General features: G+C 47.7%; 11 protein-coding genes across 11 annotated transcripts; 8 read left to right on the forward strand and 3 right to left on the reverse strand.

Moving 5' to 3' along the window:
* Positions 1-139: 139 nt before the first annotated feature.
* Positions 140-1,638, reverse strand: N7516_003929 (aldehyde dehydrogenase family protein; the record flags this gene model as incomplete). Its single annotated transcript, XM_057216649.1, has 2 exons — positions 140-1,546; positions 1,606-1,638. The coding sequence occupies 2 exons, from the start codon at positions 1,636-1,638 to the stop codon at positions 140-142; spliced, it is 1,440 nt and encodes a 479-aa protein (XP_057078532.1).
* A 2,527-nt stretch (positions 1,639-4,165) lies between these two features.
* Positions 4,166-5,087, forward strand: N7516_003930 (pyrroline-5-carboxylate reductase family protein; the record flags this gene model as incomplete). The annotated part of the gene is made up of 2 exons (XM_057216650.1): positions 4,166-4,715; positions 4,783-5,087. The coding sequence occupies 2 exons, from the start codon at positions 4,166-4,168 to the stop codon at positions 5,085-5,087; spliced, it is 855 nt and encodes a 284-aa protein (XP_057078533.1).
* Positions 5,088-5,338: 251 nt separating this feature from the next.
* Positions 5,339-6,638, forward strand: N7516_003931 (uncharacterized protein; the record flags this gene model as incomplete). The annotated part of the gene is made up of 3 exons (XM_057216651.1): positions 5,339-5,362; positions 5,415-5,650; positions 5,714-6,638. 3 exons carry the CDS (start codon positions 5,339-5,341, stop codon positions 6,636-6,638), a joined length of 1,185 nt encoding a protein of 394 aa, XP_057078534.1.
* A 196-nt stretch (positions 6,639-6,834) lies between these two features.
* On the reverse strand, positions 6,835-11,294 carry N7516_003932 (putative RNA helicase/RNAse III; the record flags this gene model as incomplete). The annotated part of the gene is made up of 8 exons (XM_057216652.1): positions 6,835-8,708; positions 8,914-9,308; positions 9,360-10,424; positions 10,483-10,630; positions 10,687-10,939; positions 10,996-11,047; positions 11,106-11,134; positions 11,193-11,294. 8 exons carry the CDS (start codon positions 11,292-11,294, stop codon positions 6,835-6,837), a joined length of 3,918 nt encoding a protein of 1,305 aa, XP_057078535.1.
* A 1,146-nt stretch (positions 11,295-12,440) lies between these two features.
* Positions 12,441-13,532, forward strand: N7516_003933 (isopenicillin N synthase family dioxygenase; the record flags this gene model as incomplete). The annotated part of the gene is made up of 3 exons (XM_057216653.1): positions 12,441-12,596; positions 12,651-12,815; positions 12,867-13,532. The coding sequence occupies 3 exons, from the start codon at positions 12,441-12,443 to the stop codon at positions 13,530-13,532; spliced, it is 987 nt and encodes a 328-aa protein (XP_057078536.1).
* Positions 13,533-14,110: 578 nt separating this feature from the next.
* On the forward strand, positions 14,111-16,098 carry N7516_003934 (fungal specific transcription factor domain-containing protein; the record flags this gene model as incomplete). The annotated part of the gene is made up of 3 exons (XM_057216654.1): positions 14,111-14,210; positions 14,262-15,067; positions 15,121-16,098. 3 exons carry the CDS (start codon positions 14,111-14,113, stop codon positions 16,096-16,098), a joined length of 1,884 nt encoding a protein of 627 aa, XP_057078537.1.
* A 1,086-nt stretch (positions 16,099-17,184) lies between these two features.
* On the forward strand, positions 17,185-19,599 carry cat2 (bifunctional catalase-peroxidase Cat2; the record flags this gene model as incomplete). The annotated part of the gene is made up of 4 exons (XM_057216655.1): positions 17,185-17,240; positions 17,300-17,622; positions 17,687-17,724; positions 17,779-19,599. The coding sequence occupies 4 exons, from the start codon at positions 17,185-17,187 to the stop codon at positions 19,597-19,599; spliced, it is 2,238 nt and encodes a 745-aa protein (XP_057078538.1).
* A 1,069-nt stretch (positions 19,600-20,668) lies between these two features.
* On the forward strand, positions 20,669-21,184 carry N7516_003936 (uncharacterized protein; the record flags this gene model as incomplete). Its single annotated transcript, XM_057216656.1, is given in 3 exon segments — positions 20,669-20,806; positions 20,819-20,902; positions 21,065-21,184. 3 exon segments carry the CDS (start codon positions 20,669-20,671, stop codon positions 21,182-21,184), a joined length of 342 nt encoding a protein of 113 aa, XP_057078539.1.
* Positions 21,185-21,465: 281 nt separating this feature from the next.
* N7516_003937 (M3 family metallopeptidase) lies at positions 21,466-24,012 on the reverse strand (the record flags this gene model as incomplete). Its single annotated transcript, XM_057216657.1, has 8 exons — positions 21,466-21,593; positions 21,682-21,860; positions 21,907-22,107; positions 22,167-22,467; positions 22,545-22,652; positions 22,708-23,043; positions 23,105-23,422; positions 23,463-24,012. 8 exons carry the CDS (start codon positions 24,010-24,012, stop codon positions 21,466-21,468), a joined length of 2,121 nt encoding a protein of 706 aa, XP_057078540.1.
* Positions 24,013-25,097: 1,085 nt separating this feature from the next.
* N7516_003938 (Prolyl 4-hydroxylase alpha subunit) lies at positions 25,098-25,563 on the forward strand (the record flags this gene model as incomplete). Its single annotated transcript, XM_057216658.1, has 2 exons — positions 25,098-25,339; positions 25,419-25,563. Coding segments are annotated over 2 exons (387 nt in total), but the record flags the coding sequence as incomplete, so codon positions are not given.
* Positions 25,564-26,075: 512 nt separating this feature from the next.
* Positions 26,076-26,423, forward strand: N7516_003939 (Monooxygenase; the record flags this gene model as incomplete). Its single annotated transcript, XM_057216659.1, has 2 exons — positions 26,076-26,106; positions 26,158-26,423. The coding sequence occupies 2 exons, from the start codon at positions 26,076-26,078 to the stop codon at positions 26,421-26,423; spliced, it is 297 nt and encodes a 98-aa protein (XP_057078542.1).
* Between the last annotated feature and the right edge of the window lie 172 nt (positions 26,424-26,595).

Here is a 26,595-nt window from a genome sequence, read left to right on the forward strand (position 1 = left end):
TGTCGAGTAGTTATAGCGGAAAGCATAGTGGTACGTGTTATGGTGTTACTCTTTGAAATGAGGTATTCCAATTTTGCTTGTGTCAACCAACATTCAAATAATTCATCAAAATCTACATACGTAGACACTAAACTAAAAACTAGAAGCTCTTCTTCAGCCATTGAGTCTGCGAATTGCAATACCCAAGCAGACCAGAAAGACCCCATTCCACACCCATACCACTCTGCTTGTGACCACCAAAGGGTGCATTCGGCGCCACATCGAAGTGGCTGTTTACCCACACAACACCGGACTGGAGTTGATCTGCCATCCGAGTTGCGCGTTCGAAATCCTTACTCCAGACAGAAGAGCCCAATCCAGTCTCCAACGCATTCGCACGCTCAAGGACATCGTCCTCGTCAGACCATTTCAGGACAGGCAGGATGGGAGCAAACGGCTCTTCCTGTACCACGCGCGATGTCTCGGGAGGATTGTCGATGATAGTCGGGTGAATGTAGTACCCGGAAGAGTTCTCGATCGAGCCTCCAAGCACAGCTTTCAGGTTTTCAGTACCAATGCTGCTGAACAGGTCTTTGGCTTTCTCAAATTGCATCTGATTTTGAACAGGTCCGAAGAAGGTCTCTGCCTCAGTGCCATCGCCGACTTTCAGGGTCTTGACAAATGTGACTAATTTTTCCAAGAACTCATCGTAAATCTTCTCGTGGACATAAAGCCGTTTGATCATCATGCAGATCTGTGAGCTGCAGAGATAAGAGAGAATTCCAATCTTAGGGATAATAGCGTCGATATCGACATCGTCGCAGATAATCGCCGGGTCATTGCCACCCAGTTCCAGTGTGACGCGCTTGAGAGTCGTAGCACATGCAGCCATAACCCGCTTTCCAGTGGCGATGGACCCCGTGAAGCTGATCTTCTGAATTCCAGGGTGAGCAGTGAACAATGGGCCGAGGGACTCCTCGCCGCTCAGACATTGGACGACGCCAGGAGGGAAAAATTTGGTGGCAAGTTCTACCAGCTTCAAGCCGCAATAAGGTGTGAAGGGGGACGGCTTCACAATAATGGTGTTGCCGGTGTATATGGCAGGGACGATTTTGCCGACGGCCAAAAGAACAGGGAAGTTCCAGGGGACAATAGCACCCACTACGCCAATGGGTGTGTGGCGTTGAACAATCTTTCGGTCTTCGGTTTCCTCGATGATATTGTCGGTAATCTCAAAAGCCGTAAGACCACGAATCCATACGCCTGCCATACCCACCTCCACGGATGATTGACTTAATGGCTTTCCTTGTTCCATTGTGAGGGTCTTTGCGAATTCGTCGGCATTAGCGTCAATAGCATCGGCCCAGGCATGCAGAGCTTTACGTCGCTCTTCAAAGGAGGTCTTGGCCCAGCCCTTGAAGGCATCTTGAGCTGCCTTTACGGCCTTGTCAAGATCATCTTGCGTCGAAACTGGGACGGGTGGATTAGGCTGAGTGTTGGCGGGATTGATCCCATGTCGGGTTTCCGTTGTGGTGGTCAATTGATTATTGATCACATTTCGGAATGTCTATTTCAGCAAAGATCAATCGTGGGATCAATGTCGTCCATTTTTTTAGAGAAACTCACAGTAAAATCCAATGTTTTAGCGTCGGTAGCCATTTTGAGCAGCTTCAACCTTCAATACTAAGGGATTGGGGTTGGGGGTGCGGAAAAGACGGTTTTAAATAGAGTCTCTCGCACAATCTGGGCTGATGCGATTAGCCACGTATTTTCGCGCGTCGTGGATGTATCCATTGGTCCATATGACCCCAAAATGGCCTGTCAAGGTCAACTCTCTTGCGTCCGTATGCATGCCGCCGACCTGACTGCATCTGTTTACCCTATTGTTCTCTCGAAATGGCATTTTATTGGACGATCCCTGTAGTCCATTTCCCTTTCTGGTCGTGACATGTTGATCTTGTCTCAAATATTGTGTCTTGGCAGCGGGGTACTGACATTCCCCTCAGTTTCCTCACGAAACTCCAATGAACAACTCTAGAAAGTAGTCCTAGAAAGCAGTTGGGGTGAGCCTTGGACATCTTATAGGTTATGAGATTTGAGCTCGGTACTAAGCCCATTCACATCTTAGGTGTGCATGCGACAAGTCCACGGTGAGATCACCTAACTGGACACATCACATCTGCCCATCCGGGGTTCTAGAGTGGTCTCCAAGCCTTTCCGATATTGTGCTCAGCCTTGGGAGGTAAGCAACTCGTCACATCCTTGGATTAGGGCCACCCGATATATGTAGAAGAGCATATCGGTATGCTAACCTTGAATTCCGCATGGTTTTACTATATCGATATCAGTAGGATGTATTGCAACAATTCCTGTCGCTTAACCTGCGCAGATAAGACGTTAATACACCTGCACCACATTTAGGTGACTCAGCCATATTTCCCCTTATCGGGTGGGTCTTTCCTATTTTAGCCGCCGGGCTTCCCACCTACAACAGTAAGTAATATATGGGCGCTTAATCACTAAATATCTATGCTGTATGGATGTATTTAAGACATCTCATGTAAAGTATCTCTTCGACATGGATCTCTGCGGACATGATGTTCTAGTTGGTGTTGAATAGTCTTCCTAGATCTTCATGTGTTACCCACTGAACAACAAAGGGATAAGATTAAGCCCAGACACAATCATGTTCTTCTTGTCCGATTAATTCAACAGTGATCCCCATACTATACAACATATACTAATACTACATAACTAACTAGTTAACTAGTTAGTTACAACATACAACAGTAGATGTTATCGGTGGGTACATCATCGTCACATGGTTCCATCAATGACGACATTCTCCATATATAATCTCCTTGCATGTAAATTTCTGAAATAGGGCCGATGCCCTAGCCCTGACCCAGTGAGAAGTATTTAAGAACACTCAGGGGAATTCTGATCCAACATCCAAACTCCTTGGATCATAGGAATTCACCACAATCTTTTTTCAACCTTTTTGGTCTACTATCACTCAGTTCAAACAGACATAAGAGGAATTCATTCATTCCTCTCCCCATTGAGCTTTGTATATTAACAGAAAGCGACCGATATTACTAAAAGAACAAACAGATCACTATTTTACAAAGAACCTACCTCGCTGCCGCTGGAAACAAATATTTCTAGGCCCGAGTGGTTAATTGTTCTATACCCATTCCCCCACTTTAGGGGAATGCTCCGACTGGTCCAGGTAAATATCGACCCCCTGAAATGCCCTTGCTACCCGCCCCCAAACACATCTATCTCTATGATGATTGACCTTCCCTTTCTGCAAAGAATTTGTTGAATCTGTGTCCATCTACATTGTTTTCATATTGGTCTCTGAGTTACTGAAATTGTTCTATGATTTCTTAATTTGTCCCATCATTCTAAGATTTATGGCTAATTGATTGTTTTGATTAGATGCATCCACAAATGGGAAAACCTGGGATATGGGATATATAAGGACAGTCATTAGTAGATCATCAATTAAATTTTTACATTGTCTTTACGACTGTTCGTTATTGTACAAGATAGTTATATTGTGCGCTTATGACGTATCATATTGTTGAGAAGTATAGTTGTATTTCGGTTATGCTCTGTCTGGATTTAAGACTGGAATATAATGAACATGTAGATTGTTGATGCTGTCCACAATGTAACTACCTCCTATCTCATCATGTCAAAATCTTGTTCATCCCATCATGGAGACGTAGTCACAATATATATATTCTATGCCAAACTTCATACCAACCTCAATAAATCTACCACAATTACTCGAACCACTAAGCCTACGCTGATGACCAAACCCAGAGCCCTCAATTCCATTATTGAATATCCCCAGACCAACCCCGCGTTTGTAATCTCAAATGTAGAAGTAGCATCCCATATTGCTTTACGTTGGGCGTACACACACACTCACACACTCACTCGGAATAATGGATATGGACTTCGCAAAGAATCAAATTAATTAGACTCCGAAGTTGGAGAGAGAAAGATAATGGAGACCAATATGTTTCTCCAACTTTTGGAATACCGGGCCGGTGCGATAACGTGGGTGTTCAGATGCCCCACCAAATTTTTACATAAGTGCGGGACTCCCCGATTACTCACTTAAGACAGACAGTACAACCTTGGAACATCTTTTTCCAGTCATACCTACATAATGCCGTCCATTCAAGAGAGCAAACTGGCCTTCATTGGCGGTGGCAACATGGCCTCCGCCATCATTGGTGGTCTGCTGAGCAAAGGCGTCAACAAGCAGAATATCTGCGTCTCCGAGCCGTGGGATGTTAACCGCGAGAAGATAGCCGCACTCGGAGTGCGCACCACCACCTCCAATGTCGAGGCTGGAGGTGATGCCGATTTGGTCATCATTGCGGTCAAGCCCCAAGTCACCAAGGCTGTATGCCAGGAGCTCGGCGGTGCCTGGTCGCCCCGCGCGACTTTACCCGTCGTTGTTAGCATTGCCGCGGGTATTACCCTTGACAGCTTGAAAGAATGGTTGACAACTAGCGATAGCCGTACAGCCCACACTGTTCGCGTGATGCCTAACACCCCCGCCCTGGTTAGCGAGGGTGCTTCAGGTGCTTTTGCTAGCATGGATATCACCTCGGAGGAGAAGGAGCTTGTCAATGCTATGCTCGGAAGCGTTAGCAAGGCTACCGAGTGGGTGGACCGCGAAGATCTTCTCGATGTCGTCACTGGATTGTCCGGTAAGTCTCATCTGCATCAAAAGCCATACGGCATGTCACTTAACGCGTATCAATCTAACCCAATCAGGATCTGGACCTGCCTACTTCTTCGCCATGGTTGAGCACCTAGTTGCAAGTGCAACGGCTCTCGGCCTCCCCGAAGAACAGGCCACTCGTTTGGCTACACAGACATGTCTTGGTGCTGGCAAGATGCTGGTTGAGAGCTCTGACGGGCCTTCTCAACTGCGTAAGAATGTGACTAGCCCCAATGGCACCACATACGCTGCTCTCCAGACATTTGAGTCTCTCAACTTTAAAGAGATCGTCGACAAGTCTGTCCAGGCGGCCACTGCTCGGTCTGCTGAGCTCGGAAACCCCTCTACCAAGCCATAGAAAGGGCAACTCAACAGAAATGAATAGCTGGAATCTATGTAACGATATCCAAGATACTCATGCGAAAATGAACCAAATAAACAAAATCCAATAACCCCATGTGACCTAATAGTAGCACTGGAGATTCCCCAAATGTCGGAGTCACGACTCCGATCTGACGTGGTCCGTGCGTGTCGCCTTCCTAAACTTGGAACAGCTTGACAGGAGAGCTTCTCCTCCTTAGTTCATAGGCATACTATGTATGTACAATAATGGTTTCTTTTTGGCCCTGGAAGGTGAGATATATGGTACTTGATTGTTTCGCTGTACTGTCACTAACATTATCAGGGCAATGACACCTCCGCGGCTTCTTTTGAGAAGACCCTATCCACGCTGTCGACTAAGATAGCCCAGGCTACCACGCGACTCGACCAGCAACGTCAGTCTTCCCGGCGAATCAAGGCTCTCTGGACCCTCTACTCGACATTCGCCTATCTGTTTTACTCCATCATTCTCGCCCTCGTACTAGGATGGGAGAGCTGGGGGATCAAGGAATATGCAGCCATCGCAGGCGGGCCGGTCCTGTACGTCTGTCTTTAATCTGCACATTCCAACCACGCTAACATGCAGTTCTTTTTTTCCTCTAGTATCTACGGTGTGCGCACGCTCAGCTCCAGAATCTTCGACTACCGAATTTCCCGCCTCCAACGCCGCCTGGACGATTTCCATAGACAGCGCGAGGAGACCATCGAAAAACTCAAGGTCGCAACCAAGTACAACTCCACCCAGCAACTGCTAGAGAAGTACGGCGGTGAGTCCCCGAAGCCCTCCCCGGGTCCAAAGGGACAAACCGAGAAAGGAAAGCCCGCCCAACAGCCACAGCCTGTGCCCCGTACTGGTCTCCCGCCGCCGCCCACTGCCAATATTCGCCGTCCTCCCTCTGCATCGCAAACCCAGAACGAACCGCCGTCACCCGATTATCCCTCTCCTCCTCTCGAGTTAACCCAAGGCGGCCCGCAAACCCCACAGCAGCCCTCTTTCCCACCTCCTTTCACTCCCCAACCACCCACCGATCAACCCAGCTTTGCGCCGAACGCATTCACTCAGAACGGAGAATCCATCGAACAACCACATTGGTATGACCGTCTTTTGGATGTTCTGCTCGGAGAAGATGAAACCCAACCGCGCAATCGGATGGTCATGATCTGCAGCGCATGTCGGCTCGTGAACGGCCAGGCTCCCCCTGGGACCAAAACACCAGAAGAGCTGGGCCGCTGGCGGTGTGGAAGCTGTGGAGCTTGGAATGGTGTGGAAAGCGAGACAACAAAGATTCTCAACAATTTGCGTCAAGATGCCGTGCCAGCCGAGGGAACTTGGGAGCCCGTGTCAAAGGCTGAGGCGGATACACAGTCCTCCGAGAGCACGGAAGAGGGTGTGATGGTGGCTTCAAGTGGGGAGGAACAAGTGAACTCCATTGGATCTGATGGGGAGGATCAAACAGAAGAGGAACCTAAGCCCGCCCCTGTGCGGCGATCCAAGCGCGGTGCAAAGGGAGGCAAGGCACAGGAGTAGATTATCTTTCACTACTTTTATCTATTTGGAAATGCCAATTAGCTACATTGCTTCCGATGTCACCAAAGGCAGTCCAAAATCCAAGGTTTCTTATATGGTATCTAGCTAAATAAAATCAAAAGTTTCCAGTCAAAATCATGAGATCATTCAGAGCAAGCTAATTCCCCAAGTCATTGGCTTCGAGCTCATGTAGGGTTCAAGCCAATGGATGCAACGTCAAGTGCTCAATGGCAACATTGGCAACCTTAACCTCAGCCTCTTCGGCAGAAGCACAACCCTCCACCAGCGCGATCTCAGTCTGATTGACCACCGCCGAGCACCGATACGTAGCCGTGCCTCCAGACTCAACCCTCTTCCTCTTGAAGACCAAGGTCCCAGCTCCCTTCACCATGTTCTGCGCAATGTTCCGCGGATGAACAACATTAACCCCGTCGGCAATAACACGCTGGATGTACCACACCAGTCCGATACGTTCGACGAAAGCGTGACACACATCCAGATTTCCCCCACAGTCGATGAAGATCGCCCCAAGAACACTCTCAATGATGTCCGACAGGAATTTATCCGCACGCAGACGGGCGAACAACTCCCACGGGTACTGGCTTCCGTGTTCCAAGGCATCGCGGATCTCAATATGGAGACCTTGGTGCCGCTCGAGACAAGCTTCCCGGGCGGCTTTGATGTTAGGCCCATGAGAGCGGAGGAAGCGCCATAGGTGGATCTCGTCATAGTGTGGGATAAGGCTGACCTCGCCGTTGGCGCATTGGGTCATGTGGGAGGGTTCGTCCGGTGCGCATAGCTCCATGCAGAAGAATGCCAGGAGGTTGCCGTTCACGACGGAATGTTTGAGCAATGTCATTGGCCCCTGGTCCATTTCCACGGGATGGGCTGCTATCACTGCCATGACGACCATGTCGAGGACGGCATCACCAAGGAACTCGAGGCGTTGATAGGATTGTGTTGATGTATCGTACTCGCAGGATGCGTGAGTGAGCGCTTCTGTCAGGAGCGCAGGATCTTTGAAAGTGTATCCAATGAGACCGGCCAATCGGTGGTGGTTGATTAAGTTGCTCACACCTTTACCTGGTGGTAGGATGAGGGGCGAGATTTCATTCGTGAAGAGGTCGATCTCCGGTAAGAAGCGATGCAGACAGGCTTGCGCTTTGCGGATGCCACCGTCTACGTAGGCTGCGCCAATGAGAGATTCCACAACATCTGCCAGGACCTTGATTGAGATGTTCCTCTTGGCTGTCGATGGTTCCAATTTATTCCTGATCAACGGTACAGTCCATTTCCGGGGGGTGAATCGGTTCGTTAGGATAAAGCAGTCAATTCCAGTGTCGAGAGCTGCACGAGCAAGTCGATTGTTCTGGATGTGTTTATCACGGCTCTCCGAGAGGTAGCCCTCGTGCCAGTTGGTATTCCGGAAAAAGAGCTGGCAACTGACGGTGAATTTGAGAACCGAGTCACCAAAGAACTCAAATCTCTGATAGTTGGTACTGGCCTGTGCAATAGGCGCGCTGATAGCTGTAATAACGTGATCGATGTTTTCGATTCCGACTCCTTTCAAAATGGTATCGTTCAATCGATGTGCGACCAAAGATGCCTCCAGTCGATCCAAAATGGCGGAGATGAAAAGTCCAAAGAGACCCTGTTTTGCTGGGAGCTTGTCGATAACGCAAGCTGCAGCAGGTAGAACGTAAGATTTCTTTGGTGCATCTGTCTCTCCATCATCGGTAACATTCATAGTTCGCACCTGGAGGAGATTTCGGCGACGGGGAAATGATGAACATTCCACTTCAATAGGCGACGCCTTTGTCACCTGGGCTGGAACAATCCATTTGTTGAATGTCCGTGGCTCGCTGAATTTCGACTGGTCACGGACGATACCCATAGGTGCGGTAGTTGGGTTCCTCGAATAGACTTCCAGCGCTGGCTCTTTCCCTTCATACATCGCAAGCCATTGCCCTAGGTGTTCGTGTGAGATATCGGGGATGAAGAGAGCCGCGAAGTCGCGGTTGTCTCCCCCGCTGGCGCGAGCTGGGTGCTCGTAGATAGAGCGCTGTGATCCTTCTCATTTGATCCAGTGTCTCCTCTGTCGTCTCAAATGTCGACATTTGCGGTTCAAAATGGAGTTCCAAAGGGGTTTCGGAGTCCCAGTAGAGAGGAATGGGGTGCGGCATCGGAGTCAACCTTGGCAAAATTAAGCAGATGGCCAGATCTTCGTCCATAGAACCATTGCTGTATATCTTCAAGCGTGTCTGGCACAGCTGACCCAAAGCCCAGGCTTGCGCAAGGTCTACATACGGGTCATACTGCTCTGCAACTTGCAAAATGGACGGGAGAGTCGTCTGGTCCGAGAATCTCAACTCTGGCTTTCGTGTTAATGGCAAGAGGTTGTCGTTGATCAACCCATACGAATACAAAGCTTTGTAGGCTTGAAATGCGGTCTCCTTTCTGGCTGCTCGCTCTGTCCGCCACCAGTATTTCCCGTTTGCACGTCGAACTGTCGGGTGCACAGAATTCGGTAATGTAACCGTACCCAAAAGCAATCCTGCGCTGTTTTCTTGGAAGGAAAACATTGGTCGGTTGTCGGAATACTCGTCAACTGGTAAGACCGCGCAAAAGTGATGCAAATGCTGCACTGCGTCATCCGCCGTCAATAGGGCACTGTGAACCAGCTATTAGCAAATATCAAGGGAGGTCCTCGGTTGCCATTACTTCGTCTTTTCCACCCAAAGCCTCTCTTTCACATGCTCCTCGGCGGCCTCAAGTTCAAAAGCTTCCCGACGCTGTCGCTCATCATCCTGATATGCTTTAATCATAGCATGCTCTAGCTCCTGCCATTTGTGAAGACTCAACAACTGATCCTCATTTGAGATCATGACAGCATATGTGGATTCTCTATGACGAGCACGCCCACGCCTCTGGACAAAGGACTTGAGGTTCGCAGGGTTGTCGTAACAAATAACCAAACTGCATGCGCTTATGTCGATCCCTTCTTCGAGAACGTCAGTTGTGACAATGAGGTTTTTGCGACCAGCTTTGAATTCGTCAAGAGTATCTCGCTGCATATCTCGATGAAGTAGGTCACCGAGACAGCCCTTGCGATTTCTATCACTCGACCAACCAACATAAGAGGCACACTGGAAGCGATCTCTGGTCTTGGGATGAAGTGATAAAATGCGAGCTAAGACACTGACAGTTGCTCTCTGTTTGGCGAAGAGTAGCCCGGAAAACCCAGGCCTGTCCATTCTTTCAAGGAAGTTGAGAAGCACTTCAAGCTTGATGGATATGTGACTACTCTCCTCAGCTGAAACTGGGGCAGGCATTGCAAGGAGCAGTTCCAACAGGTAAATTCTCTCCATTTGATCCAAATGTGACATCTCACTAGCATCTTGAATTGAACACTGAAGTTGGTCAATTGAAGCGCTGATGAAGAAGTCGGCAGCCCAGCCTCCCAGCTCCTCATATATGTGACGGGCGCGCGCCTGAAAGTTATTCAGTTGCTCGCTACAGAAGGTTTTACCTGTGGTGAGAGCCTTCGTAAGCTCCACAGTCTGATTCTTTGACCGTAATGATTCAATCCAAGGATCGTCTTCTATGTTATAGGCCCTGCAACATTCTATCAGGGATGAAAGTAGTTGGCCTCCAAAGCCATACTGTGCTTCGTCAAAAGGCATGTAATTGAGACGTTCTAGGTGAGGGCGATGGGTATTTTCCAAGAGCTCAGTGCGATAGACACGTGGAGTCTTGCATACTGCGTTCAAGTTGGATTCGATTGTTCTGGGGGAAGATTGTCAGTTGCCGAAGAGACTCACTAGCGTAAGATAGGTGGACTGACTCAAGCTCGTTTGGGCTCGACCGGACTATTGGGCTGGCAGTGAGTCCCAGGATCCGAGGTACAGCATTTGGGCCTGACCTCAGCAGGGAAGGATGGTAGTGGTTTTGCATAATCTTGTTCGCCGGATGGCGTCTAGTGCAATGGTGAGCTGTATTAAATATTTATTAGCCTGGATTATGGGATGTCTTGAAATGTGTCACGTACCCTCATCAAAGATAATGAGTGCAAGCCGGGACATGCGAACAAAACCATGACCCAAAGCATCAGCAAGGACAGCATATGTCGAAACAACAACACGGACGTCTTTGAGAACTTTGTCCCAGACACCTTGTTCAGTCCATCGGTCAACATTGTCCAGACCGGTTAAAACTTTCGTTTTCACCGAGAGGATTTGGCTAGTGATAACTTCATGTTGTTGAAGACTCAATGCCACAGTTGGGGTAAGAAACCAGATAAGCTGTGATACATGTAAGCCGAGAATAAATACAAGAGTCCACAGGTTTATTTATTCACTTTGTCTGGAGAACTACAGTTCTCGAGCTCATGTATGATCCGAAGAATGGCACTACAAAGAAAAATGTCAGAGAAATGTGCCGATAAAGGAATGTCATCTTCAAACATGCATATGAGTCTTTCCACTGCCCGTATCCATCTATTAATAGTCAGTATCTTATAAAGGTCTCATTGAAACAAAAAAAAAAAAAACATACCGCGACAATAGTATTATCCTTGAGGCTAGCCTCTAACATTTCGAGCTGGTACCCACGAGACCGGTAGGCAGCACCATCACTACTCAGACCCGTAGAATCCATGATAAGCAAAAAGTCTCAAATGAGACTGTAAACAATATGACGCCAAGTGTAAGAAAAAGTAGAGAGAGAAGTGAGATGAAAGAAATCAAGCGATGCCCAAGAAAGCTGTTTGTTGGTGGGGGGAGCTACGGCATCCCGCAGCGGCCATCACGCAGCTTTGGTCCAATGACCGTCAAGGCCTGGCCGATTCCCGTTTGGGCGTTGTATACTTGCTTCACTTGAGAACCTCACACTTCCATTTTATTCTCTCTCTAATTGTTTTTTTCATGTCTTCTCATCTCCCCATTAAAAAAAAGTCATCATCTTCATCAACCTCTAGGTATTGAGGTAAAGGGGGATCGCATTGCTATTGAAAATGCTTTCAGCTACAATTCAGCCATGGTCTTATTTCAATAGCAAGTTGATATACTTAAGGAGAGCCCCGTCAAACAGGCCATACTGAAACATCAGAGAATAATTGGACAGGGTAAGAACGGAGAACATGCCCACAGAAGTTTTGAAAAGGTGTTTAGCAACCTGTTATATAGATTAATACTATGTGGGGAGAAAGCAGAAGAAGGATCATTAATTGATTAAAGCTAAAACTGCAGGGGTTTATATACCCTATTAAATCATCCAACAAAGGCTCAGTCTATAGCAAATACCAAATAGCAAACATGCAAATGACAAACATGCATGCATATGATTCAACAAAAGGAAACAAAACACCTCTATACTTCTACAACCCCTGAGATAAAGTGACATCACTTTCCTATATCAACTTGAGAACAACATAGAAATATGCAAAGAGGAAGGTGATCCACAGCGGTTGTTTTCCCCCATTGGAAGACACGTTGTTGGGGTAGTCTTGGCGTACATTTCACTCCCCTTTTGAGACTTTTGCTTCACATGAAGGACGAATATAGAATGGAAGGTAATCCATAGTTGACAGGCCTGTGGGTCATAAATTCAATATTACCTTCCAAGTGAAGGAGTTTTCTGCAACTTTCAGTTGTAGGTCCCTAACCTTGATCGAATATATATAGTGGAGTAGACAACGCCAATGTGATTTTATTTAATCAGTATCATTCATAACTGGAAAATCGAGGAAATCCCTGTACCAGGCAATAATTCCAGACAAATTTCCCGAACTGAGATTCCAAAATCATGTCGCAAGCTCTCGATCTGTCGCTGTTGAAGGGGTCCCCCGAGGAAAGAGATGCGATTGCGGCAGACCTACTATACACACTCAAGACGCGTGGAGTGGCCAAGCTAAAGAACCATGGGCTTCCGGAAGATCTCATTGCCAAAATGTTTGACTACGTAAGTAGTTAACTCAAAACGAAATACTGTACCTCCACTGACCATCTTTGCAAGACCCGTCGATTCTTCTCTCTTTCACTAGAGGATAAGATGACTGCCAAACATCCGCCTGAGGCAAACCCCAACCGTGGGTACAGTTATGTTGGCCAGGAATCAGTCTCTTCCATTAGTGGCTATGACAAAGGCCTCCCCCAAGGGAAGTCAGTTCGGGATATCAAGGTGGGTGCTTCCTGCATGATCGGCGGTCAACATCCATTCTAATAAGGACAGGAAACCCTTGATATGGGCTCCCCATACGACAACCTTGTTGACAACATCTGGGTTGCTGACGAGAAACTTCCCGGCTTCCGCAAATTCATGGAGGATTTCTATGAAAGCTGCTTCAAGGTCGAGTTGGAGATTCTCGAAGCGTTGGCCAAGGCCCTTGAGATCTCAGCACCAGATCTCAAATTACTACACAACAAGGCCGAAAATGAATTCCGTCTGCTTCATTATCCAGCTGTGCCAGCATCCGCTCTAGAAGATGGAACCGCCACGCGGATTGCAGAGCACACCGACTTTGGCACGATTACCATGCTGTTTCAAGATTCCACTGGTGGTTTGCAGGTGGAAAACCAGCAAAATCTGGGAAAATTCCATGATGTCGTGTCAGGTGGCAAGTCGGAGATCATTCTGAACATCGGAGACTCCCTCCAGCGCCTGACAAATGATACCTTCATGGCTGCATGCCACCGGGTAACTTATCCACCCACCGTCAAAGTGGGTTCTGATATGATGATCCCCGAGCGCTACTCTGTTGCCTATTTTGCGAAGCCGAACCGTATCGCTTCTTTGTTTCCATTGAAGAGGTTCATTACGCCTGCTACTCCGTGCAAATATGAGGATATTACCGCCTGGGACTATAACAATCTGCGAATCGCCAAGTTGTTCTCCTAAACAGTCGTCAGACCATAATATGGCGTCTAGTTATACATGTATTTATGTGCTTATGTTACCATTCAGATTATGACTGTTATCGAATCTAAATCGTAGCTATGTAGGCAATTTTGCAGAACAATTTATGTCTTTTCGAGTAAATCTGCTAGTGCGCCTTGGACAGGTACATATTTTAGCCTTCGAGGTAGGCATCGTTGTTTGACGTCTACAATATTTACCTGGCTCAAAACAACATTGGAAGATTACAGACATGACTCCTCGACATATATCCACAAGAAGAGGGGGAAATGACCCAATAGGCAAGAGGTTCCGAGGCCTTGAATCTTCGGCCTTTCAGATCTAACTATTGAGTGTTGCGACCGGAGGATCCTACTTACACATAAATACGGACTGTTGTTGAATAATTGTCTTTTAAGGCCTACTAGACACGGGATATAAAGCTCAATAGCCTCCAGGTACATAGTTGGTGCCTGCGATATCGATATCGGAATCACATTCCCGTTTGGGCATTGTCCCAACGGAGACTCAAGAGCCCTTTATCAGACCCGCAACTTCCCCGAGGCACAACATCCCTCAAGATGCAAGGAATTGTACAGTTAACATTTATTAATGACAAAGAGGATATTCGATGGTTGAATGCAGGAAATGCGGCCAGGCACCGCCACCCGATCTTCACAGGTCTGCCTTTGATTCCAACCCCTATGGGCTATTTCTGACGATGTTTGGTAGATGTCGAACGCCGAGATATGACACTTGAGGTCGTCTCTTCTGTACCCGACCAGAATCCAGACCAGGCAATTGTTGATCTAGAAAGACTCGACTCGGACATCAGTTTCTCGAAACCAACCTCGCTTTTTCGGGGACCTTTTGGTGCTTTCAGATTCCTACAACCGCCGCAACTTGAACCATCACCCCCCAATGGGGATGAGTTGCCTCCATCCTTCGTTGACTCGTTCGAGCAGCTTGAGGAGATGCCAACAGAGGAAGATTTTAACCAGACTATGTTCAGTTTGGACGCCCTGGTTGCTCTGGATGCAGACTACAGTGACAATTTGATGTTAGAAGAGCCCAGTCTAGAGCCACCTCAGAGCATTGGGACAAACTTCCACGATCCGAGTCTACCAGCAGGACTTAATCCCTATTTATCCGTAGGTAATGTCGAGGGCTGGAGTCTGCTATCTCATTACAAAGACCGAATCGTCCCTTTGATTTCTCCTTTACGCCGTGGAAATGAGACACCTTGGATGAACCTGGTAATACCATGCGCAATGGGAACTTTAGCAGAACTGATGCTGAATGGGTCTTCGAACCATGCACGGCTTGCCCTATTAAATGCCGTATGGGGCACAAGTGCCTTTCACTTAGGGAATAATTCAGTGGCTTGCCTTGAACATTGGAAAGCCTCAGGAGGGATCTACTTGATGCGCGCCCAATACCACTTCCAAAGATGCATGGAAGAAATTTGTATCTCGGCAACAAAGAGGAGCAAATATAAGGAGATTCTCATGGCAATGCTCAGTCTTTCAAACGCTTTTGTACGACTTCGATACGGGTCCGCTGTACACAGCTAACATTCTCCCTCATCCAGATGATAAAAGGCGACCCGGAAATGCGACGCGCCTACCTTGTCCAAACAGAGAAACTCATTTGTGTCAAGGGACTTAGCCAACCGGCGCTGTCAGCCAACAAAAGAGCATTGCACCACTGTTATGCCTATATGCGAATTATGGCTGAGACAACCTGCATTGCTGATAGATTGACCGTGAATCCCACCGGGACAAGCGATACTTTGAGTGACACCACAACATATGGAGGAGACTTCCGTGTCTATCCCAATCTAATATTTTCAACGACCACAATGAGCATGGAAAAGGACCCGGGTATGGCGCAACGTGATCTCCATCTTGCGATACCCGGTCGATGGAGCTCAACATTATTTCCCACATTGTACGGAATCGACGAAATATTTCTCATGATACTGTCCCAAGTGATCCGCCTTGCGAACGAGCGAGATTTGTCAATGATGTCCGATGCAGCAGAAAGTCCGCTCGGCTTGAAGGAATTTTGGACTCGAGCAAAGGGCCTGGAAAAGGCTATAGACCATTTGATATCCACTACTAATCCAAGCTGTGTTCAACCTTACGATGGAACCCTCGCGGTAGTCATGACCGCGACAGCTCAAGCGATGTACATGGCACTATCAATCTTCTTCCATCGCCGGATATACGAGATTGATCCTATAATGCTCCAGGGCAAGGTCGCTGCAATTCGGGGCTACATAATCCAAATCCAAGAGGAGGAAAATCATCAGAAGGATAGTAGTAATGCTGCGCTGATCTGGCCGGCTTTTATCACTGCCTGTGAGGCTGTTAGTCCCGAGTTACAGGTGTTCTTTTCGTCATGGTTTGATAATTGTGCTCGGACGACAGCGTTGGTTCATGCATCAGTTGCTCAACAGATATTTGAGACAATATGGACCAAAAGGCGCGATGTGAGCTTGTGTGGTGGAACATTTAGCTGGCCAGATATTTTGCGGGGTGGGAACATCAAGTTTATGTGTATATGACGAGTTACGAATAAGAGGAAATGCGGTGTTACTACTACAAAGAATTAAAATACCTGAATTACTAGCAAGCAGGGTGAGAAGGGTGAGGAGAGAGGAAGAGGAAGTGCAAACTGTATGGGGATATGTATATCATCCCGACTTGGTTGTTTCCCTTTTAGGATATGTCATGCCTGGATTATTAAGCCTCAAACTGAAAAAAGCGGCAAGGGCTGAGCACTAAAATGGAAAGGGAAAGCGAACCAATCGCAGAAGGTATGTACTCCCCGACCACTGATTAACTAACTGCATATGTACCTAGGTAGGTATTTATTGAGTTTAATATAAGCAACAAAAGAGGAGAAAAAGTCCTGAGGGAATGGATACAAACATCAAGTACCTGTATAGATATACAGAGGGTTGAGGGAAACTATATCATAATTTCAAGATGTTTAGGGGGTTATTGTTGCTTGAGTACGGAGTATATCCATACCTACAACATAGGAAGCCCTAGAGCCCCGGGCCGAGGTAGATGATTACAAAGTACAAGACCAGGTGCCCAGGTGCCTAACTAACTAGGTGGCACGGCAGGGCTAACTACAACATAATTACTATTAGTCAGATCCTACGGCCAGATCCTACTCAGTACAATTCAACATTTCTCATATAACCCCGGGTAACGTTCTCTGCCATCTAGAAATGGCTATTTTGTCAGCGCATCATGTATTGAGGGTCGAAGACCGGAGTCTATCGCATCTCGGCGTATTCCGCCAATGAAACAATTGGTCATCTTTCCAAGGTTGTAAGAGCTCCCCGTTATGGCTTTCCCCGCACGCCCCGGATTTTTCACTCTATGGCCAATGATAATGTGAAGAAATTCAACTTCGCGTCATATTCTTATATTATTATGTATTTTTATTTTTATTTTTCGTTTAAGCTAGGATATTGTAGAAGCCTGCCCCAAAACATACATATGTAGAAGCTGTATAATACGCGACCGGTCATTGGGTCCACAGGGGTTGTACCATTTAAACTGCGGGGGTGTCCTCTTCTCCGACACTTTTCTTCCTCTTCATATTCCCCGTTTTATTTTCCATAACAACTTTCATCATGGGTGAGTGTCCTGTTGCGCATAAGAAGAGCAATGTTGCTGGTGGTGGCACCCGGTATGATCCATTCCATATACCTACCCCTTATGGCTCCAAATACTGATTTTATGCTCCAGCAACACTGACTGGTGGCCTAACGCCCTGAAGCTGGGTATTCTGCGCCAGCATACTGATGCCACCAACCCTCAAAGCAAGGACTTTGATTATGCCGCTGCTTTTAAGTCTCTCGATTACTGGGGCCTCAAGAAGGACCTCCACGCCCTTATGACCGACTCTCAAGAGTTCTGGCCCGCTGACTTTGGTCATTATGGTGGTCTCTTCATCCGAATGGCCTGGCATAGCGCTGGAACATACAGAGTCTTTGATGGACGCGGTGGTGGTGGCCAGGGCCAGCAGCGTTTTGCACCATTGAACTCTTGGCCTGATAACGTCTCCCTTGGTAGGTTTCCATTGGTAATCGAGTTTGCATTTATATTATACTAATAAGTATCTTCCATTTTCAGACAAGGCCCGCCGATTACTTTGGCCCATTAAGCAGAAGGTGGGTAACATACACTTACATACTAGATTTCTCCATACTAATTCTGGTACTTAGTACGGTACCAAAATCTCGTGGGCAGATCTTCTGCTTCTAACTGGCAACGTTGCCTTGGAATCTATGGGCTTCAAGACATTCGGATTTGCTGGTGGTCGTCCTGACGTCTGGGAAGCCGATGAGTCGGTGTACTGGGGAAGTGAGAACGTCTGGTTTACTAATGAGGCTCGTTACGAGGCCGAGACCCCAGAGGAGAAAGATAAACAGAGCGATATTAAGACTCGAGACCCTGAGGACCCACTGGCCGCGGTCGTCATGGGCTTGATTTATGTCAACCCTCAAGGTCCTGATGGAAACCCCGACCCTGTCGCTGCTGCCAGAGATATCCGTATCACATTCGGTCGTATGGCTATGAATGACGAAGAGACCGTCGCCCTGATTGCTGGTGGTCATACTTTCGGAAAAACACACGGTGCTGCAGCCCCTACCGATAATGTTGGACAAGAACCCGAAGGTGCTGGCATTGAGTCACAGGGCCTAGGATGGCACAACAAGTACGGTTCTGGAGTAGGCTCTCATGCTATTACCAGTGGTCTGGAGGTGACCTGGACCAGTACTCCTACTAAATGGAGCAACGCCTTCTTGGATTATCTGTTCAAGTTCGATTGGGAGTTGACCAAGAGTCCGGCTGGTGCTAACCAGTGGGTCGCCAAGAATGCGGGCGATATCGTCCCCGATGCCTTTGACTCAAGCAAGAAGCACAGGCCTCATATGTTGACCACCGATCTCTCTCTGCGATTTGATCCCGCTTACGAGAAGATCGCCCGTCGTTACCTTGAGCACCCTGATGAGTTTGCCGATGCATTTGCCCGTGCGTGGTTCAAGCTGCTGCACCGTGACATGGGTCCTCGCACTCGCTGGCTGGGCCCTGAGATCCCTAAGGAGGTCTCTCTCTGGGAGGATCCCATTCCTGCTCCCACAAACGCTCTGATCGACACTGGCGATATCATTGCCCTCAAGAACGAGATTCTCTCATCCGGTATTGAGCCCACCAAGTTGATTGCCACTGCCTGGGCATCTGCTTCTACCTTCCGTGGTGGTGACAAGCGTGGAGGCGCCAACGGTGCCCACATCCGTCTCGCTCCCCAGAAGGACTGGGATGTCAACAACCCAGCCCAGTTGCAAGAAGTCCTCAGTTTGTTGGAGAACATCCAAAGCCGCTTCAACAGTTCCCAGAACGGCGAAAAGCGCGTCTCGGTAGCTGATCTGATTGTGCTTGCTGGATCTGCCGCCCTTGAAAAGTCCGCGGGTATCCCAGTTCCCTTCACCCCTGGCCGCAACGATGCCACCCAGGAGCAAACAGATATCGACTCATTCGGCTGGCTCCGGCCCTTCGCCGATGGTTTCCGCAACTACGGCAACTCGACTCGTCGTGTCCGCACCGAGCAACTCCTCATCGACAAAGCCCAGCAGCTGACCCTCTCCGCCCCTGAATTGACCGTCCTGGTCGGTGGTCTGCGTTCTCTGAACGCTAACTGGGATGGATCCAAGCACGGTGTCTTCACCTCCCGCCCTGGTCAGCTGAGCAATGACTTCTTCGTCAACTTGCTCGACATGAGCACTGTCTGGAAACCAACTAGCGATGACAGTGAGCAGTTTGAAGGTTTCGACCGCAAGACTGGTGCCAAGAAGTGGTCTGCTACCCGCGTTGACCTGATCTTCGGTCACCATTCTGAACTCCGTGCTCTTTCTGAGCTGTATGGCAGCTCTGATGCCCAGGATAAGTTTAAGAAGGACTTTGTTGCTGCCTGGGACAAGGTTATGAATTTGGACCGTTATGATATCCCCTGTTTCCCTGCTACTGGCCGTCCTCGCCTGTGAATGATTTGTCGATGACTATATGATATTCTCTAGTGTTATTTAGCTGGATTATGAATCAAATCTACGTATGCATATGCGGGATATTTCTTAGTTCGCGCCTATCGACCTTACGCTATATATAACATCCTCCGTAGCCATCTGTTTCAATATAAGCATTAAGGGCGGCTTTATATACTCTATAAATAGTTTATATACCTAAGCTCATCCGAATCCCTCTTCAATCTGAGATACTACTAGTAGAGGGTGGGGCGTTACTTGCCCTCTAGCACTAGCAGCTCACAAGGAATTATTATCTGGGAATTTTTGGCCTTATAAATAGGATTTGAGCCATGGAGTTGGGGAGCAGCGAACATCATCTGTCCCTCAGGAGCTGTCACAGCCTTTTGCACTGGCAAGCCCTCGTATTTTGCCCTTGTTTTTCTCCTCCCCCATAAGAAACCTGCGCCTAGAATTACGGCAGAGAGAACCCCCAGAGAAACGCCTACACCTATTCCAACTACAACAATTTTGTGATTGTCCCCTGCTGAGCCCCCTGTGGTTGTAGTGACGGTAGCCACACCGGAGTCGTTTCCTATGGCGACTAATATCCCTACAAGGTATAGCGTAATAAGGAAGCGCCGATCTTAGCCAAGAGAACACCGGTACCCCCCTGTTCGCAGTGGTTGCACTGTAGGCATCAGCACAGTTATCGCTGGGGGATGGAGACAGTAAGCAGTAAGATACACGACGCGTTCCGTTTGAAATATCGACCATATAAAAAGCAAGTTACCTACTTGACCTATCCATACTTCTACTGGAGCAGGTTGCTCGGAAATATGATAGGTCAAACCGTGCTGCAGAGCGTTGCACGACGAAATACGGGGGCACGCCCCCACCAGCAATTCAAGATGTCGGGAATCGGGATGAGGGCCTCGTCCCGATTGGCAGTATGGTATAAGGCGGTATAGAATTTGGTGGCATGACATTAATCTGCATGTCCCACTGGTTGGTCCGTTAATAACGTGGTTTTTAGGTTGCCATGAAAACATTCGTGGACAATGTGTGCCGACAGGTGATTGAAAAGCAAATTATGTCCAAATTGGGAGTGGCATTTCACCCTGCCCCTATATGTGGTAAGCCGTTACGTGCCACCAGGGAATACCTTGAAACTGCTAAGCGGCTAGAGGCATGCTTTCAATACTTCGCAACTGAAGGGCTTCCGGACAAGGTTCGCTTTTAGATATATCATGATCCCGGGTGTGTTACGCGCCACTTTGATGCTATTCATCTTAAAGAAGAACCACTCAAATGCAACTGGTGTGAAGTAGGCTTGCTACATCGAATTGCGTCCCAGCGCCATGCTTCTGATGTGCATCGCGTGCGGAGTCGCTGGCGATGCCCGAATCCGATGCAGGGACTTCAAAAACAAGAATAGGCCGACCATGAATAAACGAAGCCATTGACTCGGTATCACTTGACTTCCAAGTTGGAATGGAATCGCATTTGCCGTATCCAGCGAGAATATAGGCCAGAGAAGTTCCATACGAATCCCGCGCGCGAGGAGAACGAGCATAGAGAAAAGCCGAGTCTGCGCCAACCGTCGTGATAAAATCCCCCGTGCGTTTCCACCGTCCACTTTCAGAGTCCTATGTCGATCGTCATTGTTCACGCCGGGAAAGAGTTATCCGCGTTCCCTCGGCCCCTTCACTCCTCTTGTAGAAGAAGCGGGCACTTGCATCGACCTACAAGGACAGCAATGTAGACATTAGCTTAGTTTGCAGGGATGGAATTGATTATGCTAGCATACAGCCACATGGAAAGATAGTAGGCAGAGAAAACCTATGCTTATAACAACATTTCCGAGCTATGATACCGAGTGATATTCTTTCAGGAGTCCATCCTGCCCTTGCGATAGGCGACGATCCCCTTCTCGGTGCTGGAAGCATCTTGCTTGTAGAATGTCTTTGGTTGGCCGTTTAAGATATAATACGCTCCCCTTGTGGTTGCCCAGGTGACTATATGTCAGATCAAAGCTACCTGATAGAATGCAACTCCAGCAAAAACCTCTTCGAAACTAGCTCTGGCTTTGTGCTCGTGCTATACCTTCCACAAGGGAATTCATGTTCGGAGGTCGTTCCAGGAAGCCTTCCAGCATCCCCAATAGGTTCTGCTCCCTTCCACCATACTCCAGAATTCCTCGACGGTACTTATCCCAAGTCTCTCTGTTGTGTGGGTCATGGGCAAAGACAGAGAGGAACAAATCCTGGGCCATAGCCGTGCAACTTGTTCTATCAGCATTATCTAGTGCCACAGCTGGGGCTAACGTACCATAAGTAAGCATAGTAGCAAACGTCATAACCGGCTGTTAGATGAGTGAACGTTCCAAACGCAAATCCATCTCTGCATTCCGAAAAATCCATTCCTTCTATCTCCTCGCGGAGATCATACCACATATTCTGGACATCGAGGTCCGCAATCTCCTTATCCGTACTCAATGAGTGTATCTGTAGATCGAAGATCGATATTGACCTAATCCGGATCATTAATTTCGAACAGCACGGTAGGGATGGTATTAAAGGCCCACATACAGCTGATACAAATGATAGAGTCCCCTATTAAAATACCGATGTTTGATAAGGTTCTCTACCAAGCCCTCTGGGATTTTCGTCGGCGGATTTGGCTCGCTGGGGTGTTGTTTCTGCCAATCTGCTAAATAGTTCTCATCGAGTGTGGTGTAATGGCAGCTTAGTTCCTCTAGGACATCTTTCATCCAGCACCAATTCTCAAGCATGATGCTGGGCATCTCACCAAAGTCAGGGGGCAGTCTATAGCCATGGAAGCGGATGTACTTAGTCCTGGCTAGTAGGTCATGGATACCATGACCCATCTCTATATTTTGTCCTTATTAGATGATCCATATGGGGAATAAACCATTTAGGTGGGTACTTGCCGTGGAAAAGAGTTACTACTTGGTGATGTTTGAGTAAGGCACAACTTGTTGGAGTTGGAGTCGGGAAGGAACACATCAGGATTGTTGAAGGGTATTGCCTGCTTCCATCCGGCCGTAGATAGCCCTATATCGGTTCTATCAGTAAGTGCGAAGTGAATTTGAAGGGGGAACAAATACACATTGAATATTCACGCTTTGGTTGCCGCGATACTTATTCTCCCTCCACAATAAGTCAAAATAGAGGTATCCAACGAAACAATCGTCTTTCGTATCCCATACAGAGAACCCTCGCACAGTATCATGCCAGATGAAATCCTCAGTCAGCCTTTCTGCTGGGATGGAATCAAATCGAAGACCAAGCAAAGAGGCAAAGATGGCTAGCATATTGGTTGCTGTTCTCTCCAAGGGAAAGAACTCCGAGATCTTTAGCTGGTCAATTTGAAACTCTCGTTGCACCAGTTGCTCATAGTATCGCTTTTCCCACACGGGGGAACCCCATCTTCCCTCGGTGATCACTGTATTGTCCGCTCGCTCGCAAATCTTCCAGTCGCCGATTTTGCAATACTGCAATCTCACATCGGCCATAGAGGCAAAGTGTTGTCTGCAGTTGGCTTAGGAACCCCTTCACCCATGATGTGGCCTTCGCCATACGCCTCTCTATCCTAAATTCTGCGTGAGTCGTATATTTCAGGAATTGTGCCTGCCGAGCACGGCGCTTGATAATTTCTTCAAAGAGCGGCTTGTTCTCTTTCAGCTTTGAATTATCCGCCAGGAACATCTTCTTGCGAGTTTCTGGAGAATGGGCATGCGTTAAGACAGCCAGCGTTCCTCCATTTGCGAAAGGCACGAACTTCTTGATTTGTTGGTGGTTTTCACTGATCAGTTCCTCTTCTCCTGGACCATTGTTCCACTTCGCCAACTCATCTTCTGGCACCCCATTCAACTCCTCCAGCGAAAAGCACAACCCCCCCGGCCTCCCTAGCCAAGTTCTGCTGAAACTTCCTCTCTAAATCCGAAATTTCCATTTGCGACTTCTGGTACTCTTCCAACTCCGCATGTCCTAGGATGCCGAGTCCAGCATGCTTATACTCCAATAGCTCCTTCTCCAGTAAGTGCTTCGATTCTCCGTCCAGCGTCTGAAAATCCGGCTTCTCTTTTGCCGCTTGGAGAAGTTTGAAGAATTTTTCATCCGCTGTCCAGAGTGCCGAAGCTCTGAGGTACAGCGTCCGGGCCTCGTCGAACGCGCTTTGGGTTGCGAGGGACGGAGACCCATATTGGAGCATGTAAATCATGCCTAGCTCGCCTTGGACGGAATTTTCGACTTGCACCAAGGGAAGCATGACATTCCTGAACGTTGCAGTGGTAGGAGTAATGGCTTCAAGGATAAGGGCGCGGATGGTATCGTATTCGTTGATTATGCGCTGCATCGCTGGAACAATTTCTTCCGTGGTTAGAACACGGGGAAGGGACTGTGGGAGCGACATCTTTGTTTTATTAGGTCCAGGAAATTTGTTGTAGACACTTGAATCGGGTCAATGGGTGAATATCGACGGATATGTAGATAGTAGAAGGCGAGGTATGTCCTTTTAAAGGAAAGCGGGGTCAAGTGTATAGGTCCGTTCGAAATCAGTTTCACCCTTTTATTCTCTTCGGTTCTTCTTAGATCTTGGCCCGATAGATCAAAGGAAAATTGGAGCATGACTCCTAGCTTTATACATTTTTGTTGTAACGGGGTTCTGAATTATCTCATTTCCAAAAAAAAACGAGCTACGGCAATATCACCGTCTTAGTCTCAATCACCTTACCTATGAACTAAGATGCCTACTTTGAGGAAGCCGTAGATGGCGAGATCCCGATATGCTAGCCGCAGGGTATACATCAGCTAGTAAGTAAGAAGCGTAAATTTCACTTCCCTACTTAGTCTAGGCCACCTAGATTCGTAGTATATGCAGTCTATATCACGCGCTAATATATCCCTGGTCGTAGAGTGCTTTATCTGCCTCTTATATATTGGATCATTCAGCCAATGAGTTAGTATGATTAATAACTCTGATAGCATATGATCGACGTTCGTTGGAACCTAGCCAATCACAGAGAAGAAGCCTTATGCTTGACCTCCACAATATGGAGCGGCCACCGATGGACCTCCGACAAACAATACAACATACGCGATCCCAGGATTCAACCCGGAATCAATGTAGGATATCACTCACCTAACATTATATACGACGATTGCACCAATTATCAGCAGCAGTGGGCACCGCGGGTGAAATTACGAATACAATTACCTCTTCATTTGGCCCCTACAATCATAGACAGGGATTCGTATGCATTGCAACGCTACTAGTTAGAGCACAGAATCCTTTGAACTCCCGGTTAAAAAAAGTGGAAACACTCCAAATTTAATATGCAGATTTAGGGCGCGGAGAGCGCAGACACAAACGAATTTGGTATATAACCATTTCAGGGTTTGATGCTCGGTAATAGGAAGTATTAAACGCAGTTACGCTGCTACTGTTGTCTCATGTGCTATACCCAGCTCGCAGGCCATCCCCCTGGGTTGATCATAATGATAGTGCGTTTTCTAAGAACACAGCGATTTACTATCGCCATACTACTCCTGGGGTTCTTTTTATTCATCCTCAGTGATCTGAAGTGGGATCTGTCTGCATCATACGTTGGTCGATTGCTTGGGCATTACAAGGATATCGGCACCGACTTCCAAGTTCAGATATTCTCTCGGGACCCTTTGATTGTGTACATCGACAACTTTGTGAGCCAGGATGAGATCGATCATCTGCTCAACATCAGGTACAATATCTATCTTTTACCCTGTGACCTCGGCACTATCTATACTTGTTTAAGTATAATTGATATTGACTTCAATTAGCGAGGATGAATGGACGCCCTCAATGGTCTATCCTGGAGGTAAATCACATGTTGACACCAGTCAGCGGGTGTCAGAATCCGCCCTCCTTCCTCGGGATGAGATTGTTCTTCGAATCGAAAAGCGAGCCCTCGCTTTCCAAGGATGGCGTGGAGACAACACATACATGCAGAAAATGAAAACACAAAGGTACGAAGTCAACGGATTTTACACTAGTAGAAAACTCTGATGCGACGCAACGGCACCGAGAAAAAACTAGAGGAAAATGGGGCGTGAAGCTAGCTGTTAAACTAATTGCTTCACAGCCAGGAGCTCATAACCTCTTAGACAAAAGATGCAGGTAAACTGGAAAATTGTCTATTGCGCAGAGAGGGAGAGAGAAGAGAAGAATATCTAAGCTAGGTGGAGACAAATAACTGGGAGCAGACATGCAAGGTCACGTGACCTCGCAACAGAGATATATCCGATTCAAAAGTGGTGAGCGTGACCTGCATTCACCGACCCGTATTTTCTCCTGCAGATTCCCATTATATCCGAATTGTTCGAGTGCGATGCGAACGCGAGTATACCAGCCTGTTAGTAATATTTAAATCCAGACTATTGACGGTTGGACAGAGAATCGGTTTTCCTCCTAACCTCTTTCTGAATTATCTCGACAAAATGGTTCTGAAAGTCCTCATTTGCGGCGAAGGTGTTGCAGACCTCGCCTTGGCCTACTAGCTCGCATGAACCGGTCGCCAAGTTGTTGTCGCCGAACGTTTTCCTGTGCTGAGAACCACAAGTGCCCAGATCGACCTTCGTGGACAAGGCATTGAGGCTGTCAAACGCATGGGTCTCATAGATGCGGTTCGCCGAAGGCTCGTTGACGAGGCAGGCGTGTCCCTCATTAACACCAAGGGCAATGTCGAGGCGACGATCCTTGTTGGAGCAGATGGACAGGGCTTGCACATTCGAAGGAACAGTCTATACCACCTGGTGCTCCAGACGCATATCACCAGCTCGGGGTAACTATATGTGGCGTACTAGTTTGTCCCATGGGTCGAAAGCGACAACAATATGTGCAAGGCATATATCTCAGCCCCGCTGGCCGGTTGATCATGTCCAGAAGCCACAGTAGAACTTCTGAGAAACCCAGGTCTATTTCATGCTCCGATCTGACTCCACGGAAGTACGGGATATC

The sequence above is a fragment of the Penicillium verrucosum genome (assembly GCF_028828655.1).
Source record: "Penicillium verrucosum strain IBT 35672 chromosome Unknown utg000001l_segment0_segment0, whole genome shotgun sequence".
Classification (NCBI taxonomy): Eukaryota; Fungi; Ascomycota; class Eurotiomycetes; order Eurotiales; family Aspergillaceae; genus Penicillium; species Penicillium verrucosum.